At 36.7% G+C, this 20815-nt stretch overlaps 1 protein-coding gene across 2 annotated transcripts; it reads left to right on the top strand.

Annotated features, from left to right (window-relative positions):
• Positions 1 to 638: 638 nt before the first annotated feature.
• Positions 639 to 19614, top strand: LOC121325810 (V-set and transmembrane domain-containing protein 4-like). 2 transcript variants are annotated; one of them, XM_041268874.1, is made up of 8 exons: positions 639 to 809; positions 2609 to 3004; positions 6850 to 6903; positions 14246 to 14353; positions 14612 to 14645; positions 15249 to 15370; positions 16487 to 16551; positions 18994 to 19614. In XM_041268874.1, exons 1-8 carry the CDS (start codon positions 758 to 760, stop codon positions 19117 to 19119), a joined length of 957 nt encoding a protein of 318 aa, XP_041124808.1. In that variant the 5' UTR covers positions 639 to 757; the 3' UTR covers positions 19120 to 19614. The 2 variants fall into 2 exon arrangements, with proteins under 2 accessions (XP_041124808.1, XP_041124809.1); XM_041268875.1 differs by lacking the exon at positions 6850 to 6903.
• Positions 19615 to 20815: the final 1201 nt, after the last annotated feature.

The following is a 20815-nucleotide window of genomic DNA, read 5'->3' as shown; positions in this document are numbered from 1 at the left end:
ATTCCCTGTGTCACTTTATATTAGCTATCCTATACAAATACAATGCAGGAATAGTTTCTTTATTGTTCCCAACATCTTTCTACATGTTAACAATATCTATCCTCAAGCCAAGAACGACTTGCTCACGATATTATACACACCAATAAACTATCAAGTTTCCAACCACAAAAAAAGGGTGGGTGCCAGTCTGAACACTACATAGCAGAAATACATGGACTGGGTAAGAAATATTTGCATCTCTGAACCTAAACTTGATGACAGTTAAAGGAGGCTACATAATGACCACTGCGTTCAGATAATGAAAATTGTAGCATGAGTCATTAAAAGAAAATAATGGCAAATAATGGAAACAATAGATATAAGAATGTACTTGTTATATTATGGAAATCTAGCAGAAACAGGGAGTACGCTGTGTCTCTTTTCAGGAATACAATCTTTTGAGAATCCCATGCAAGTATTGTGAAGAGAATTTAACAGCAGACTTCAAATGATCGTCCCTCATTATCTACACAAATAATGAAAACAAAGACTAAGTTGCTGTGTTTCATGTAAGTCCAGCTGGAAATTTGTTTGGTTTCCAAGTACAGCACAGGAAATGACATTTCCTACATTTGCAGGAGAGGAGTGATTAAGAGGGAGGGTGTTTCTAACTGGGAACAGAACAAGTACTGTTTCATATTACAACAGAAAAGAAAAATCCTGCGACTTCTTCAGTTAAAACGCTTAGTTGAGTTTATGGAGCCTGTGTGTCTGAAAAATGAAAATCTTTTTAGTGGTCATAGTTCTCCTGAATAAAGTTTTAATTGGAGGTAAGTGCAGTTTTCTTTGTGTTTCTTTTAAAACTAAGAAAACTGGTTTGTGTAATTCAATTGGTCAGTCTGTAGGAATTGGGTTTTTTTCTGTTGAAGGATGACTTAACTTGAGAGTTCAGAAAAACAAAAAACATCTTCTAAAGTTTGGATACTATAGGCCAGTCTAGCTGGACAATGCGCTGTAGAAGTCAGAAAAAGAATACAATCAGATGGGTTTAACGCACGCTGTTTAACAGTATTTAGTTTTTATCTGAAATAATTATTGTAATGTAAACACCAATATAAACAATGCAGAAAGGAAATAGAATGTTATATTTTTTTCAAGGAAAGATTATCATTTGGTTTTTAAAGTTTATTAAATATTAAATAAAAAAACAGAGGTTTTTGCTGTTTTCCTTTCCCCTTGAAATGATCTACCTACTGATTTTTATGACTGTTGAGATGTGGTCAAATAACCTGGTGCAAGCTTAAATTAAATTGTTGTGCATATTTAAAAATGACCAGTTTACATTTCTTAACAAACTGGAAAACAGATTCAAACTTCACCCTGGAAAATATTTGGTCCGACGTTGATTGTTGTGTTTTTGTTGAATATTTATACCTAAAGTTATGAAAAGCCACCAGACATTTAATAAAAGTTGAATACAACTTTGTACTCACTGTGCCACCAGGACCATTATAATTTTCATCTATCGACTACTAAAGACTGCCAGTATGTGGTACACAGTGCTTCCCAATTTGTCACACACATCACCCATAGATATTAGGGGTTTATTGCAAACAAGTCTCTTTCCGTTTCCATTACCAGTTTCACAGTGGAAAATAAACTGCTTTTAATATACTTTTTATTGTTAAGTTTGTAGTCTTTGAAGGAAAGTCATGTGACTAAGATATTGAAGAATTAGAGAAACTAAATATAAAATAATTATTGTAGGAAAGTACGCCATTTCAGACAAATAACACAAGCACAGAAATGTGTACAGAAATATTTCCCTGGCTCAGCAATGGTCTAGAGCCCCAATTAATGTACCACACACGCGATTCTCTGCCAGTCCAGACAAGGTAATTGTGATATTTCTTGAATGAGATCATGGTGTGCCTACAGTGCGGTAGGAACAATTGATTAAGAGACAGGAGTCGATGGGTAAGAAAATTGCACTAAGTAGCCATTTAATAGTTGAGTTATTCAGCAGACCAAAATCAACAGCCACTGTGAATGAGCAGACACACTGGTTTAGTGACATAATCATTTCCGTACCCAAAACCAGTGGTACTTCCTCTGTGTTTTTACGGGAGTTTTGCAAACAAACATTGCTAGTCATTTATTTATATTGTCATATCAAAGTTAAAGCTGAGTAATTTTTATACATAACTGTACCATGACAACAGTGGAATACAGTTTTGATGGAGCTGTACATTGTAATTGTCATTTGACATCAGTAAAACTGAAGTGAAGCTAGGGTACAAGTATGAAGTGTCACAATACTGTATCTTGAATAATGTTTTCTTCTTGTTGTTCAGACTCACTTTCTATGTTTCAGTCTTCATATCCTGGTGACTTTTCAAGTTAAGTTTTAAGTACCTTTGTGGCTTCTATAGCCCACTGCAACATGTGTTTTCTCTCAGTACAGTTGGTACACCAGAGCGTAACCATTAACTAGCCCTCCTTCATTTGTACTGTGGTATTTCTTGTTGTTGTATTTCTAACTTCCACAAGAGGCAGTGTTAAAAGAGTAACATACACTACTTTGATTTACGTGAACATCATTTTCGAATTCTTCGTTTTTCTTTTCCAGAAATCTGTGAAGCCCTGAACGTCACTGTCTCCCCAGGACCAGTGGCCATGTTTATGGAGGGTGAAAATGTCACTCTTTCCTGTCATGTATCCCAGCAAAAAAACTCCAACAGTCTTTTGGTTGTACGCTGGATGTTTTCTGTTGTACCTGATGAAGAATATTTACTTGTCAAAATGAACATGAGAAAGGTAAAAATGTATGGAAATTATACAAAAGGTTTTAATCAACACAAGTTGCAGTTTTCTGAAGGGAAAACCAGTAAAATCTATAATTTAGACATTTTTAACTTTTCAAAAGAAGACAAGGGGAATTATACGTGCAAAGTCCAGGAAATCAGAAAACACCAAAATAAATGGAGAGCGACATCTAACGGCACAGGAACTGCAGAATTAAGAGGTAGGGGAAAACGACAAAATAGTTTTTTTTTTTTTATAGTGCACTTTATTTAAGCTCAACAAAGACAATATAGACTTATAATAATATGTAATAACTGGTTAAAGTTTAGTCTAGTTCAGTTATGGTATAAAGCTGTTCCAGTCACAGAGAATTTCTACAACAAAAGCATATCCCTAACTTCCATTCTAGAGGACTGTATATTTTGAATATTCCACTCTTGCTCCAATAAATCTGTTTTGTTACTTGTGGTGAGCAGCAATTCATATACAAATGTTTCCTTTGACTGCTCACCCCTGTCTCTCTAAAGACTGAGAGGAATTTCCTTGATTGTGCTATGCGAACTAAATTAGCAAATATACACAACAAACAGCCATTCGCTTTAGAAAATATAGATTTAAATCCATATAGTACTGATACCTATAAATACTGCTAATAAGAAACCATATCAATTCCCTTACCATTATTTTATATGGAAAACCACCTGCATGGAGCCTGTATAATTGAATAGTAATATGTCTGGCCACTACATGGATAAGGAATATGTTCATGTTATGTTTTTGATATACTTTGTATTTGGGAGCTGTGAGACTTGTATAAATGCAGCACAGATGTTGAGCAGTTGGCTTTCAACTGCAGTATTTTTTGTCTGTCAGTTGTATGTATGTTGTAAAAACAAATAACATTGCAGTGATGCTAAATTACAGCCATATTATATTATTTCAGTTTTTTATTGTCTATATCCAATAAGATTATAAGGCAATACGTTCTGGTTTAACAACACATAATGAAAACATCAGTTGAGAAATCAGATGCATTCTGCATCATCATACACGCTAGGTCATCTCCATATATATTATTTCCACTATGAATTGTTCTTATGCCATTAAAAACAATCATTAGGTCTGAAAATGTGTAGAACTTGGACGTGCTGAGATGACAGCAGAAGGCACTTTGGCACAGTATAATATTGGCATTGGCTGCAGTGTCAGCTTTCTCTCATTGACCTGTATTAGATTTAATACAGACGCAGACATACTGCGCACATACATGCACAGAATCATGCAGACATTCAAACAACCTGATGCCATTCTCCAATTAAAGACATTGGCACCAAGAAGGCTGGTGTTCTGTGTCTGCATGTTGCATAATCGACAAGGTTCAAATTAAGCATAGGAATAGGAAGATCATTGCAGAACTTATTTTGAGTTATTCTAGTTCAGTTGAAAGGAGTAAGGGGTTCGGGAATAGTTGTATTGACTTTTGCAAAGTGCTGGATTTATGTTTTCATTGTACATGTTGTTCTTTCTGCTGGTTTTCTTCAGTTTAAGTAATATCATTTTACCCAGATACACAAGTAACAAATCTTCTTGTTATTGTCTACAGTAAATCCTTTAATTGATCTCTAGAATAGAAGCAAATACATTTCTGAAAAGTCTGTGGTCAGTGCGTAAAAGCTGCAAGTACCTGAAATGGACGTACTTCTATAACCTCTAACTAGGAACTCAAATATTATTCAAGTCATCTATCAATTTTACCAAGACCTTGTTATTCAAAGGTATTGATGATCTTAGCAAAATGGTCTCTACAAGTCAAAGAATGTGAACCAATGCATATCTGAACAGTTTTCACTGAGTAGTTTCTTAAATCCTTCCAGGGACTCTTAGTTGTATGCATTTAAGTGCAAACAGTTTCCTCGATCATGATGCACTCCTTCACTGATTTTAATTTAGAAAATGGGAATCAGATGTGATTTCAAATGCAATTGGTGTGAGGTGTTTTGTTTCAGTGGTTAAAGAAAAGGGCTTGTAAACAGGGGGTCCCCGGTTCAAATCCCAGCTCACTCATTGACTCACTGTGTGACCCTAAGCAAGTCACTTAACCTCCTTATGCTCTGTCATTCGGGTGAGATGTTGTTTTAAGTGGCTCTGCAGCTGATGCATAGTTCACACACTCTAGTTTCTGTAAGTCACCTTGGATAAAGGTGTCTGCTAAATAATAATAATAATAATAATAATAATAATAATAATAATAATAATAACAACAACACTGGTTCATCTGTTTTACTTTTTTTTTTTTTAAAGAAGTAAATATTATTCATACTAATGTATTAATAGGAATTTTTGAGAGAAACAATGTTAAAACATAAGTCCAGCACCTACAGTAAATGTTTCAATTATTTTCTGGGGTGATGTTTCTACCAGATTTACTCAATCAAATGCAAACGCTTTCTGTGTGTTTCTGTGATACAAATGGCTGTGCACTATAATAATGTGTTTATTATGTTTATTGCTCACTGTTGCTGTTTGAGAAAGCATGAATATTGAAACAGCTGAGAAATCAAACACATATATTATCAGCTTCAGTACCGGACTGGTAATGAGCTGTAACAAATACACAGTACCTTACAGAGGAGAAAAAATCAAGGAAACCAGAAAAGCAGTGTAATAAAGAAGGTGGTTGGCTATATTCATTTTTTTGACAACCAATGCGTTTAATGCAGATATATGGTCAAAACTGTCAACCACTGGTGGATCTGTACAAGTGTGAGAATCCATCTCTGTCAAACTTCTTGAAAATCTATTGAATACTGACAGCTACAAGGTATTTGTTTTGTCTCATCATGCATTTCCATCTGGAACCCATAACAATGGACTTTAATAAATATTCCAGCATGAAACAGAACCAAAGATCTCTGGTAATATGTTTGAAATGAACAGAAACATGTGGATCAATGCAAGTAAACTCCAATTTGTCTGTGTCTTGCTGTAACCTGATATTAAACTGACTGGGGAGCCAGTGTATGCTGGGTTTCTACTGTGATTTATCAAGGATGTAATGAGATTGATTCTCTACACAATACCATCGTTATGAATAGGGCCTGTACTTTCATGGAACATAAATAGACCAATTAAGGATTCTGAAAGTTTTTGAAGTATAAATTGAACAGACAATTTTGAGCAACTGAGTTAAAACTCAACATGCAAATCATTTTGTAATTGAGACAGATTTAAAAAAAAAAAAAAATGCCCCATTTGTGACCTTGTAGACATCAAAGAGAACACCCCCATGTGGTTCCCCTGTAATTAGGGTGACCACTTAGAGAATCAGGACTACACTTACCAGAACGCATTGGGTTGTGAGGTGAAAAGATTGAAATGTCTCAAACCCTTTGACCACGGAGCCATATGGTCACCTTACCTTTAATTTACATTTCAGTTTAATTAATTCATGTCTGAGACTTGGGGATCAAAGGGGAGGAAGCAATCAGATGGACAGGCAGCTGCATAGAACCTTTGCCAGACCTGCTGCTGTTGGCAGTTCCAGAAAACTAAGAGCAGTTTCATATGGACTCCAAACTGTTAATCCGGTTCCCCATCTCAAATCCCAGCAATCACTCTTGAGGAGTCTTTTCAGAAATTATTTTTGCTGGAATAGTTAGTGAGTAAATAATACATTGCATTTATAACTGAATTGGTTGAAATCAGGCGATAGGGTTTGTATTTATCAAACTGTAGACTATGATTGTTTTTGTGATTCAGTACTTGGTCCACTTAATTCGGGTTAGATTTAAGTCCAGAAAGGTAATCAAAAAGTTAGCTGCTTAGTTATACAGTTCATTCAGAAAAAAGCTGCAACTGCCTACTGAGTCTTCTCTTCATGTAAGACTGCTTCCAGCACTAGGTATTTTTGGATGATAGTGTGGGTGTTAGAAGCCACCACTGAAGTGAGTTAAAAAAAGTAAATCCTCACATATCATCATTACATAATGCTGCACCTATAATTTATACAATAGCGAAACGTATAATCATGCTGTTTTTAACTATGTGCTGACATATCTATTGCAGTACACGTATCACCAGTTTTGAAGAGCAATGGTGGAATCTGGAGTTTTTTTGAAGGTAAATGTGTAGTGAAGTTTTATTTTACAATATATAACAATATATAATATCAGAACATCTTAGAGAATGTGTTTGTATGTATTTATGATTATGTTTATTCTGCTGCAGTACCTCCCATACTCCTGTTAGATTTTACATTCAAATATAACTTGTTAGTGTCTGAGTAAGAACAGCCCATCGTTTAGCCTTGTGTGAATTGTGCTTCATCAGACAGAAATCATTGTTGACAGTCACATTTAAAAGTTAAAGCTACTTTTGTACTATTTGAAGTTTCTGTGAATTACTGGTATGCCTCTGCTTCCAATAGGCGAGGGAGAGAGAGGACATTGTCAGACTGGCCTACCGCATTGCTGTAGTATATGGGGCATGTTGTAAACTATATAGGTCCTATTCACAAAGTCTGTTCCCCTTCAATTCGAAGATGACCGCCAAAACAATACTTTTGGGATATGCCTGCTTGTCAGGTATTTACTGAGCATTTTATATCAAAGCTGCCGATAGGCCCCTCCGTGGAGTGACGTCCTCGGTCCTACCTCCCGAGGTAATAAATAGTCACGACACGGAGACTTCAGTCTCTTTTGCCTTTCACTTCAGGTGAGTAAACAAGGTATGTATAAACTAACTTTCTCCAGTTGTGTGATTGACTGAGAGTTTTTCTGCAGTTCCCTTGCAATTTCATTGCTGGAAGTTGGCTCGCCTCTTTCCCAGAATCAGAAATGCGTGCCACCGTTGCCTAGTGCCCTTACAGGTTGTGAATGACTATTGTTTTTATATTACTGCTTACAGAAAAAAAAAAGCCTTACACTCCACTCGCTTGCTGTTGAGTGTCTGTACACGCCACTCGCTTGCTGTTGAGTGTCTGTGTTGTACTGCCTTGTTGAGCAGACCATATGCACATTCAAACCACTCGCCCATAAAGTGGTGTGTAGGTCCAATAATAATAATAATAATAATAATAATAATAATAATAATAATAATAATAATAATAATAATCTATTTTAAAACACTCTCTCTCTCTCTCTCTCTCTCTCTCTCTCTCTCTCTCTAGCCTCGAAGGTGTGGAAGCACTGAGGCGTTAAGTTCTCAAGGCACAAAAGGTTCTTGAAGCACCGAGGTACCGTGGCTATGGGTGCTCGCCACCGTACACACCGGTTATGCACTGCAATTCCACTCGGGACCTCTTCCTTTTCGAGAGATCACGGTCACATCCGTGAACGACCTTCTCGAGGTCTTGGCTCTTAAACAAGAAGTAGAAACATTGCTTATAAAACAAGCCATCCATCTCATGGAACACACCTCTCAAAGAGAGGGGTTCTACTCAAGATACTTCTTGGTGCCAAAAAAAAGGACGATGGCCTTCGCCCCATCCTTCACCTGAGACAGCTCAACGGGTTCTTGAGGGAGAGGAGGTTCCAGATGTTCCACATCCTCCAGTCTGCCTGGCTGGGCGACTGGTTTACAACAGTGGACCTGAAGGACACATATTTCAATGTTCCTAACCATCCAGTGCACAGGAAATATCTCTGCTTCGCCTTTCAGGGGAACGTCTTCTAGTTTTCCGTGCTGCCATTTGGCCTCTCCTTAGCCCTCCACTCATTTTCAAAGTGCATGGATGCCATCCTAGCTCCCTTGTGGCTGCAGGGAATCAGGATAAGGAATTACCTGGACGACTGGTTGATTTTTTCCCAGTCCCAGGAAGGAGCAGTGCCTCACACAGCAATTATGATAGAGCATCTGTCGAGGCTGGGTCTCACCCTCAGTGATGCAAAAAGCAAATTAACAAAGTATGGTCTACTTGGGTCTCCAGCTGGAATCCCATTACAATACGAGCCTACCAGTCAGACGATAGAGTAGCTGCCATTCACAACTGTCTGCCCTGTTTCAACAAGAGTCCACAGTACAACTGGTTTTGTGCCAAAGATTACTGGGTCTGTTGGCCGCAGCTTCATCAGCCATCCAACTGGGGTTACTTCACATGAGCCTGCTTCAAGCATGGCTCAATGCCTTTCAGCTACACCCCAAGCACCACAGACACCGTCGGCTGACCTCACCTATATTGGTAACTGCATACATGAACCACCAGGGAGGGCTTTGGTTCCTGGGGTTACACTGCATAGCCTTTCAGCTGCTGATCTGGTCACAGAGGCACTTTCTGTCCCTCCAGGATGTACATCTCCCAGGAGAGGTGAAATATTTGGTGGACCTCCTCTCGAAGGAGGGTCCTCACCCATCAGAATAGTGACTGCACCCTCAGGTGGTTCAGCGCATTTGGTAATGCTCTGGGGAGGCCCATCCAATCTCTTTGCCACGGCAGAGATGACCCATTGCCCCCTGTGGTTCTCCCTCTGCAGCTGCAGAAGTCCACTAGGCTTCAACGCCCTAGAGCACGGATGGCCCAAAGAGATTTTGTACGCCTTCCCACCTATGCTGCTGCTCTCTTCCTTCCTTGAGAAGGTCAGGAGAGATGAGGGACAGTTATCCTGGTGGCCCCCAGATGGCCCAGGAGAATCTGTTTTTCGAACCTCTGCCAGCTGCTGCGAGGCCAGCCCAGGGAGATTCCACTGCGCATGGATCTCCTCAGTCAGGCAAAAGGCAACCTCTGGCACCCAGAACCGGGCAGACTCCAACTGTGGGTCTGGCCCCTGAACCGAAGGGTTCTCAGAGGCAGTAGTGGGTACAATGCAGATTGCTAGGGCTTCTTCCACAAGAGCGTTGTACGCCTACAAGTGGAAATATTTTCGAATTTAGTGCATGGCCAGAAGCCATGATCCCATTTATGGCCCTATAGCAATTATTCTGTAAGATTCGCTAGAGGCGGGTAGATCCCCTTCTACATTGAAAGTGTTCCTAGCAGCCATATCTACATGCCATGTTCCCTTTGACTCAGTGGCATTCCGTTTTCTAAAGGGTGATCGGTGATTACGTCCTCCTATAAAGGACATCCTCCACAAAAGGAGTCTAGACGTGGTACTGGAGGCTCTCACTAAGGCCCCGTTTGAGCCCATACATTCTATGGAGCTGAAATATTGAAAGACAGACTTTCTATTAGCTATCATCTCCGTTAAGTTGAGCTACAGGCACTGTCCGTGCACAGTTCCTGTATGTGTATTTCGGACAATCTAAACAAGGTTTCATTGCGTACGAACCCTGCTTTCCTCCTTAAGGTGATTACAGCTTTTCACTTGAATCAGTTAGTAGAACTGCAGGCTTTCCCTCCCCCTGCCTTTGCAGAGGAGACGGATAGGAGGTTGAATTCTTTCTACCCAGTTCGAGCATTGAGAGGTTATGTGGACAAAACAAGAGTGCTGCCTCAGTCTGACCAGCTCTTTGTCTTTCATGGTGACCCGAGTTCAAGCCCTCTCTAAGCAACGACTGCCATTGGATTGTGGACACGGTTTCTACTGCGTATACTAATGCACGCCTACCCCCACCTGGGAGGGTGGCCGCACGCTCTACCAGAGGTGTGGCTATGTCATGGGCCCTCTTCAGAGGTGCTAGATGGCATTAGCAGGATGTCCCTCATATGCTGTCCGCTCATTCTCCCTAGCGACGGCTTTGGTATACTTTCCCAAAAGTATTTTTTTGGCAATTATCTTTGAATTGAAAGGGAACTATGGATTACAGATGTTACCCCAGTTCCCTGAAAAAGAAGATGACCGCCAACCTTGTGAGGTCACATCACTCGCATTCATGGGTTCAATGCAAAAATGACTTGGGAGACAGAAACGAGGACATCACTCCACGGAGGGGCCTATTGGCACCTTTATATAAAATGCTCAGTAAATACCTGACAAGCAGGCATGTCCCAAAAGTATTGTTTTGCCGGTCATCGTCTCTTTCAGGAATTGTTTTGATGGATTCAATAAAGCTTGAGATGTACTGTAGTTTCTGAATTAGTTTCAAAGGTAATATCCTGCCAGCCTTCATTTGGCTTCCCAGAGTTTCTAGCTTTCCCACTTGTGGACAATACTGTACTTTTTTGGCATTTGTTTTGGATGTGAAGCAAAGGGAAACACCTTTGTTGTGCCTGACCACAGCTTTATGGAACTACTGACTGAGCGATTTAGACTGTGTTAGACCAATTTAGACAGTCATCCCAACTGACTACCACAACCACAAACACTGCTATTGCCTGATGGGGGCTCTGGCGGTAAGCAAGTAAAAGGCCATTTGTAAACACACCTCCATGAAATTATATAGCCAACCCAGACTAACCTAAAAAGGAACTACATTCTAAATTAAGCTACTTTCTATCTTTAAACAGTATTTCTGAGTAATGAGCTCAGAAACATTGTTGTGTGTAGAACACTTCACAAATGCATGTATCATACAGTGAAATTTCTCTTTACGTACCACTAATGGGCCTGTCTTAGTAGAGACCTGGTCAAACTGATGCATTCTGAAAGGTTCTACATTGTAATGGTCACAAGGAGAGAGTCTTCTGCATACCAAATAGAAAGAGTTCCAACAATTGTGTTGCAAGACTTAATTTACTGTCTTTTTATTGCTAGAACATGTTTTTTGAGTTTAAAACGGCAAAGAGCAACCAAGCTTATATTATCTGGATTTATACTGGTGAAATTAAGTAATCAACAATTTAACAGTGTAGGTACAAAATAAAAGATCCATGCATAATATAAACAGGTATACAGTATCATATTAATATTATAAATACAGCAATGCCAGAGGCCAAACACTTACTTACATACTGTAAATATTAAAACATAAAGTAATGAAAAAATAAAAACATACATAAAATAATAATGCAAACAGGTGAGACTGATGTCAAATGAAATATCACACAAGTGTTTCTGTGCAGCCCTTATTATATTACAGTGTGAGAGGCAGTGGTGGCTGATCACTTGATACACAGAGGAGGCACATTGTAAGGGAGTTGGGTTTTTATATATACAGTGTGTGTGTGTGTGTGTGTGTATATATATGCATATATATATATATATATATATATATATATATATATATATATATATATATATATCCTTATAATGGAAGATTAAATGAAACTTTAACAGTTAATAGACTTGTTTTCCTAAGATTTGTTTTGACACATTTTTTTAAAATTACAAATGTAACAAAAATACAGTCAAAGCACATTTTTAAATACAAGATATGACATCTGGTCATAGACCATGACAGCAATACCCAAAGATAAGTCACACAAATCACATAAAACCATAAACAAAGTACCATAAACTGAACACACAAACGTACTGTAATTAACAAACTTGTAAACACAATTACGGTATCAAAAAAGTTCATAATAAAAAGATAGCGCAAATAGCTAAGGCACAATCCACATACAATCTTGCAAAGGGAACAAGTTTCAATCACTGTTTGCTTCAAAACAATCAATGTATTTAAAAAAGGACTGAGAACTGAATTCCCAATATATTACATTTACTATGAACTTTGACAGTAACTTACTATTTTACAGCAAAAAAGATTAAAGCTGTCAGTTCAACAATTGCCTTACCTTTACTTGTAAATAAAGTCTGCCCCTCTCCTTCTGAGATGTGAAATGATTAATCACATGGTCATGCCAGCAGGTAGTTCTCTCCACTGCCTCCACAATTCCCTTCTAAATAGACAGAGTCGGCAAGTTCTTTAGTCGTTTTTGTCCCATTGTGTTTCCAATGTGTTCACCGTTTCATTGTGACCTGGTGACCTAAGTATGTTCTTGCATCAATCAAGAGTTTTAAAATAGCCATGTTACAGTTTCACTGTGGTTTGCAACTTGAGTTCTAGTGCTTTCATCTGGAACATGTTCAATTCAAGTTTGGCCTAATAGCTTCAGTTTCACCTCAGAATTGAATTGCTCCTTTGCTTTGGGGTGCCATTTCACTGCACGGTCCATGTTTTTAAAATCAGCATATCCGTATTTTATACATGCATACGTAGATGAAGAGATATCAAAAACATGGCAAACAATACTGGCGATTTGTAACAGCACTGCCAGTAAGCCAATCTACTCTGTCATCCCAATTACACTGAAATAACTTACTCTTTCCAGAGTCTTCTTGTACTGCTTTAGTTTAGGCAGAGACCTACCTGCACCATTTATGGAAACCATCTCTGTGCACTCAAGCATTCTAAATTGATTCTTTAACAGTGGATTTACCACCTTCTCTGTTTCACTTTAAATAGCAGTTTTCAATAACACTGTCTGGTATCTAAATACTGTATTTCACTACTGACTTCTTACAAAAGTTCTGCAGTTGGGCTATCCCATGACTTTCTCGCATGCTCAGCACAAGTATCACTACATGATAGTACACCTCTGTGAAAAAAAAAGAATCTAATAAAAAAAAACAGTTTCTAGGGTCAGGTGACTGTCGGCAACTTGCATTAGATCATATTGGATATAGGGAAAACCAACAGAGCCGCGCCTCTGCCAAACTGCATAGTGTGAATTAAAGGTGTTGGTATAATCATCATCATCCTACTACTATATTATTAGTAGTAGTAGTAGTAGTAGTAGTATGTAGTATGTATAATGATGATGATGATGAAGATTATGATATTTTTGGGGATGTACTGACTCCTCTAAGGAGACTTTACTGGTTACAGGCAGAAATCCATAAATAAATGTGGGCAGAATACAGAATAAAAATCCAAGATCTTCTGGTGCAACGCTATTCTACCTCACACATGGAAAACAAAACAATGTGGTAAAGGTTATACCATACATCCCGTGACCCGTGTCAATTCAGTGTCTTTGATAAAACCGTTTAGCAACTAAAATCAAATCCTGTCCCATTTCAAAACATACACCTTCTATAAAAAAAAAAAAAAAAAAACACTGGATTGATGTACTGGTAGAGCATGGCTGTGAGTTGTTTATTTTTTAAGCTTTTCTCTTGACTTAACTACCAACTCCCCAACTTGAATCTGACTATCCAACTAATAAATAATTTACTTCATGTACTAATATTATAATTCATTGTGCCCAGTAGGTAACATAATCCCCAGGGCAATGTGCTGCTATATATAAATGTTTGGATAGTTCTCTGACCCCCCCAGTGTTTGATCCAGTGTCATTACTTATTACAGCATGTGTTCTTGTTAACTCGAGAATGTTGACGTGTGTGCGCTTGATGACAGGCTTTCTCTAAGTGGGTGAGGAGGTGTGCAGTGTGGGGTGTTTTTTTGTGTCGAGTCCTTTAACTCAACGGACATAATTCTGCTTTAAGTCTGACCTTCCAATCTATGTATAAATACATGCATTTGAAGTACAAGTCACCAGTAGTAATTTTGCAATTCTGTCACAGACACCTTGAAAGAAATATTTCTAACTTTATTTTTTTTTGTGCATATGTTTCAGATCTTTTCTTTTGTGCAGTGCTAATATGCTCTGTTGGCATTATTTGCATATTGCTGTTCACCATTATAATTATCTGCCAATGCCTGTTTAAGAAAAGAAGATTAAAAGGTATGTACAACAAAGCCAACCAAACCCAGCTATGTATTTGTGCTGCATAGGGTTATTGTGAAAAAGAACGGCATCAACAAAAAATTATTAATTCGTCTCGTTATTTGAAATGTTCTTTTTTTTGTGGTAGCTGCAAAAACTTACCACACAACATATGCATGTACCTCTTTTTCAGGGGATGAATATTTGGCTACAGTACTGTAATGTGTCTTATAAAAGGTTGCTCTGTGTATTCATTTTGTTTTTGTTTCTCGACAGCAAGTTATTATTTGGTGAAATGTCCACAAAACAGGTAAGGCTATTTTAATGTTGATGTGTTTTTGTGTGGGAGTTTTTAAAAAAATAATAACCAATAGAGATGATTTGTTATAGTCGTGGAGAACATTCAATTACTTTTAGGAGGCAGCACTGCTAGTCACTTATTAGGCTGTGTACTCAGCAGGATATAAGCATGGCTCCCTTCATAGCAGCTTTTAGTTCCTATTGAAACAACCCACACAATACAGAACAATGCATCTGTGATACTTTGCTTCAGACTCTATTAAGTGCCGTGACTACGCTCCACACGGTTAACAGCTCACATGTGGTGTCTATCGCAATCTTTATATTTCAAAAATATATCTAAACAAAAGCAAGAGTCAAATACAATTTATTAACAAAACATAATGCCAATGACTACAAGTGTGCATTCCACAGTACAAGGCTTACAATTTGATTTAACGTCCTAATAAACTGGATCAGCGAGACCCTAATCCAAAAGGGCCATGCTCACCACTAAGATGTTTCGTTGGGTTTAAAACTCTTCTTGGTGGACAATTAAATATTATAGAGACCACACAGGCTATTCATTTACCCTCTTATAACATGTTCACTGAGTTTTATTTCTTGTTTCCAGTTCAGGAGAAACAGTAACAAGTGTTATCAGCTCATCGCCTGGACAAAAAAGGAAAGAAAAGAAACACAAAAAGAAAAAAGCTAAAGAAAATGATGATGTCCCACCAGACATACCAGCAAAAGGTACTTTCTTCACTTTCTTACTGGACCCCCTCAAGGCCACAAACTTATTCAACATCGGGGAAAGAATTAGATCTACACATCTTTTCCATTCGGAGGAATGCATGTGAAAATATATTGATATATTTTGTATTCTTAATGCATTATCAAACACATAATCTAAGATTTACATTTTGTTTAACAATTATAAAATGCTCAGTTGCTTAAAGAAAAAAACACAAGCATTTTTGGTGTGTCAAACACACCTGTTTTTTGACATAGGGCTTAGTACCAGCAACACACGTGCACAGCCATAACACACTCAGACATGTTAACCATTTACATTCTGTAGAAAGCTTGCTATTAGTACATGCATATTAATTAAAAATAAATCAAAACCAGCTATCTTCTAAAATGATCTAAGGCATATTTACTATTACCAGAACCATGGAGAGGGAGGTAATTGTCATTGTCAAATAACTAAAACAACCTTGGCTCTCATTTCCTTCTACCCACAAACTTGAATACCCTAAAATAACATTCCCTCCCCAAGATTTCCTCCTCAGTACACTCCCCAAAAAGACTAAAAAAATGATGTTCCACATCGCTGGAGAAGACATTATTTTGAAATGATTTGTGAGGCATACCTTAGGGTTTGGAAAAATAGTGTTGCAATCATCTTTAAGGGCTGTCACAATTCCAGTGCATTGTGTCTTGTGCAAAGATGCTATCATGTGCATAGAACACACTGCCATGACTACACAATGTATTTTTGTGATTTGTGAATACCTTGTGTGTAGAATGTCTCACTATAAGGGACATAATTTTGCATAGTTTGAGCTTCGCGTTTCACTGTGCAAGGTGACCTCTTTTATAGAATAAGAGACAACCTTGACGCAGTATTTGCATTAAGCAATCATAGACTGTACACTAACCATAGTTTTTGTTATTTGGTACTTTTTAAAAACAAACTTTAATAAAATGTAAAATTACCAGTTAAGTCATGTTTAATTTGTTAATTAATTGTAGGTGAATTGAAAACCACACCTGCAGTATGTATACCTTTTTGACACATACAGAGTAACCAGTGTTACTGAAGAACTGACGTTATATTTACAAAAGTCCTTACCTTTATTTTAGCTCCTATTCCTGACACACCAAGGAGGCCTAAACTTTTAAAAACACAGTCAAGAAAAGTAATTCTGGTAAGTGTTTTTCTTCCATGCCATACATAAAAATTACAAAACCAAAATTTGTAATCCGGTAATCCTTGTGAAAAGAAAATGTTACAAATTAAAAACACATTTTTAAAAGGCTCTGTTCATAGTAAATCAATACAGTACTGTATACACATACATACAATTGAATTGCCAGCTGTAACCATTTTGCTGGGAGAGAAACTCATCCAAAGAGCCAGCAAAGCTGGGTGGCAAACAAAACTAAAGAATTGTATTCTCTTGATCTACAAGATACCCTATCCACCTTTACCTATTCATCAGCAAGGAAGAAGTGGAGCTAATTAAAAAAACTGGTTTAATTATTATATTAAAAATCAAAAACAGAAGTGTGTTTATTTTCAGAGTTTGGTTTATTTATCATACTGGTGAATTTAATTTTGTTTTATTATAAATTGTATAGTTTTTACATGTCAAAACCTCTAGCAGTTTTTTTTTTTTTTTTTTTTTGTATTTTCTATGTAATTATTACAGGGAAGAAATATGCTTGGGGGAAATTATGCTGCATGCTTTATAGTGCCCTCTTGCTTGTTGAAGTTATTGCAGCACCTTTTTCCATTTATGAAAGTACTAATTTTATTTTGTTGTATTGCTTTCTGAAATGCAATTATTTATTTAGCGTATTTTGTCTAAATTGAATTATGTTTACTATAGGAGTATCATAAAAATGTATAAAAACAACACATCGCCCAATCCTGCTCAGTGACCCATCTCAGGGAATACAGTGTTGTTTCAAATCCAAATCCAATCCAATAACATCACAAATAAGTATATAATGCACACGTTGATTTCATTAACTCAAGTCCTTAAATTTGCATGAGGTACAGTAGGATTCAGATTAGGATTTTTAAGGTGTATTACTAAATGGAGCCATTACAATGTGAAGAGTAAACCCAGATCTATTATTATGTAAACAGTTTGCCATGGGACATTTGATCTTTCCCCAGAACTTTCTAAGGTAAAGGTAAAATCTAAGGTCCCTTACATGCAAGGTTGCTCGAAATGTTACCACATATACTGTATAACATTATTATTATTATTATTATTATTATTATTATTATTATTATTATTATTATTATTATTATTTCCCCATGCAGTAGGTTACATAAGCCTGTATTCTTAATTTAAAGTTCAGAAAATATATGTAATGTATCACTATGATTAAACAATCCCTATTACTATAGCAAATGTGTATTGATAATAGATGTGAATCTACAGTTAATCCCAGGCTTTTGTTTTTGTTTTTAAATCAGAGGAAGATTTTACTTGAAGGTGATACACATTTGCAAATATTAATTTGCAGGGAATTTGATAGTAGGATAGGCTTCAGACATACGACAACCCCAAACAATAACTCATGTTTACTGCTAAAACATGTTGAGAATGATACTGTTTTGAACCTACAGAAGCCACTAAGTATTATTAAAAATTAACAATTCACAAACTCCAAGTCAAGGCAGTGTTTTAGAATTAAACTGTATTGTATTTACACTGTGGGCGAAGGGCATTCTGTAGGATTTCTGGAATCTAAATTTTCACAGATTTTATTTGTTGTCCATGATTTCAAACAAACTCTGTACAGTGAAACCACATTTGTACAAACTGTTGTTCATTTTGTTTGGATAATCAAATGACTGTAAAAATGATTAATCTGACATTCCCAATCAACGGTAAGAAATAATTACAATACAATCCTTTCAGATTTAAACATATATTGTCCACTGTACACAAGAGGAGTGTTAACACATAGATGTTAGTAAAATTCAAGTCTGGGTTTTACTATATTGAAAACTCTCAAGATAAGCATTTAATAAAATCGATTTAGATAGTGTATATGGTATACAGAAAAAATGATCTGATGTGTTATAGAAAGAAACCAGGAACAATATCTACAGGATTGTAGTACGATTTATTTGTTCATGTGCAGCTAAGCTCCAAAGTGAAAGAATATGTTGTGGAAAACATGTGGTTTTAGAATCACAACAGACGTGAAAACTGTTTCTAGTTTAAGCACAGATTTTTGTTAAATCCTTTGGTATGTGATATTTAGCCTCAGTCATGCATTTGACCAGGTGTTAAGCATGAGGAGCTCATTATAGAAGTGGACCAAGCCTGGCAAGCTGTACAGTAAAACACGTTTCATTAGCTGGAAATTAGGTTTTATTTATGATCTGAAAATGCATATAAATCCAAAATATACATACTGCCTGTTTTCTTTATGATCCTTTTGCAAGAGAAACCTTGTGGGATTTTAAGAAGTGCTTTTAACCACCATTATTGTTTTAAATAATCCATACATGGTCTACTTGCAGCAAAGCACATTGCAAGAACAGATAGATTTTTTTTAGCCACTTTCTATGATCCATATACCTTATTCACATCTGCTGTTTTTTTTTTTTTCTTTAAATACAGCCCAAGATTGCAGAAGAGAGTTTAACATATGCTGAACTTGAACTTGTTAAACCCCACCCAGAAAACAAATCAGCCTGCACAGGGACTGTGTATGCACAAATACTGTTTGAGGAAAAACAATTGTAAATACACATATACTATAGCTGTATATAATACTGTATCATAGGCTATGTGGACATGATTGTGAAACAAGTGCAAAGTTTTGTCAAAGTTTGCCTTTCAGAAAGGAAAAAATAGTAGTATAAAACTAGCAAGAAGCAACTTGGTTTGAGGAGAAGATATTTTTTCTTGTTCTGTTAATTGTTATACTGTATTGCTTTCAGGATAAAAAATGGGGGTAAACTTTTCACTTGGTTCAAAATAGGGTCTTATATGTTTTATTTATAAAATATAATTAAATATTTGTTTTTGATTGTTTTGTTATACCATTATAATAGCCCTGTTAAATGTGCCAGAGGATTTGACCTGTAAAAAGTAAGATGTTATGTGTTTTGTGTTTGTTTTGTGTTTTTAGAAGTATCAGTATTTAAAGGCCAGTAAGTTCATTCTACATTCGTCCGTATATAAACATTGCCTCTTTGCATGAATACATTATAAATAATTAAATGTTGACTTTCTAAACTAAAGACTGTCTTGTTTTAAATTGCATAAATTTTAACAGTGGGCTTTAAAAAAGGTATCAAAACTCATTTTGTTTGGGTAAACTACTTCCAAACCCCTTAATGGAAGGCTTGGTTGCTTTATTGGGTGTGTTTTTCCTTTCTGGAAAAAAAAAAAAATCGAGATTTGAAGTAAAAAGCTTTGAGAGTATAGCCCTAAATATCTGAGGAGTCAAACGCTACGGTTGACTGATTCTGCGTCTTCACAATTATAGACAAAAAAAAAAAAAGATCACTAAGTGGAAAAGATAAACTTAACTACTGTATGCAATTTCCTTCCACTTAGTGCTGCATGCATTATAGAAACAATAAAAACAAATAAATACCAGCACAGAGGTGGATGGGTTCACAGACCCTACTTAGCATTTAGTACCTAAGATTGGGAAGGTAGTTCAAGACTAGTGCTAATCAGGGTCTGTGAAGCAGCCTTTTATAACATTAATCCACTGATTGCTCCAATTGCACCTTCATAGTTTACAGTAAGTAACAAAAAAAGGAAAGAAAAACAGTAAAATTAAGGCTGAGGACAGTATTACATTTTCATTCTGAATCCCTAGTCAACAGTAGGTCTTTGGATTGCTGCTGAGTTTGAAAATGATGAAGCAGCATTGGAAAGGAGTTTAAGCACAATCCTCTGTCTGCCCCCAACAGTCCAAGGCAAAGTGCCAGTTCTGTACGTGACTGTGATCAGCCCACTAATGGTTACATTTATTAAAAGTGATAGCAACTGTAATGCTTCTAAATAATTAGTTTTACAGTGTATTATAATTAGGTTAAACTACAAGATGGTTCTGCCTAGGTGCTAGAATTTATTTGATTTAATTATTTGAACGTGCCTAACAGTTTGACATTTAATATTAAAAAATCATTGGTGTATTAAAATTGAAACTATTACCGTCTTTCAGAAGGTCATTTGCTTCTGCAGTGAGATATATGATGATTATTTTCCAGTCTATTAAGCCCTTCTACTTAGCACAATTAGTACTGTGTGAAAGGTTAAACACAGCGCACTCCCTCTCATCGTGGTCATAACGCATAGCTCTAGCTGGGGCTACCATTTCTACATAGTACAAGTGTATCAAGGATTCTTCTTTTCCTCATTATTATTTAGAAAATATTTTGTGCTAAAATGAGTTTCCTTTACATAATACTTTTTCGAGTTC

This window comes from Polyodon spathula, chromosome 13 (genome assembly GCF_017654505.1).
Source record: "Polyodon spathula isolate WHYD16114869_AA chromosome 13, ASM1765450v1, whole genome shotgun sequence".
Taxonomy (NCBI): Eukaryota; Metazoa; Chordata; class Actinopteri; order Acipenseriformes; family Polyodontidae; genus Polyodon; species Polyodon spathula.
The sequence above is the reverse complement of the archived record's forward strand: the minus strand, read 5'-3'. Positions and strand labels throughout refer to the sequence as shown.

What these genes read in the sequence shown, in the direction of transcription:
- LOC121325810 (XM_041268874.1), top strand. Translation starts at nt 758, where the DNA reads ATGAAAATCTTTTTAGTGGTCATAGTTCTCCTGAATAAAGTTTTAATT. An exon ending in TAAGAAAAGAAGATTAAAAG is followed by an intron (nt 14,354 to 14,611) that starts GTATGTACAACA and finishes GTTTCTCGACAG; the next exon opens with CAAGTTATTATTTGGTGAAA. An exon ending in GTGAAATGTCCACAAAACAG is followed by an intron (nt 14,646 to 15,248) that starts GTAAGGCTATTT and finishes TCTTGTTTCCAG; the next exon opens with TTCAGGAGAAACAGTAACAA.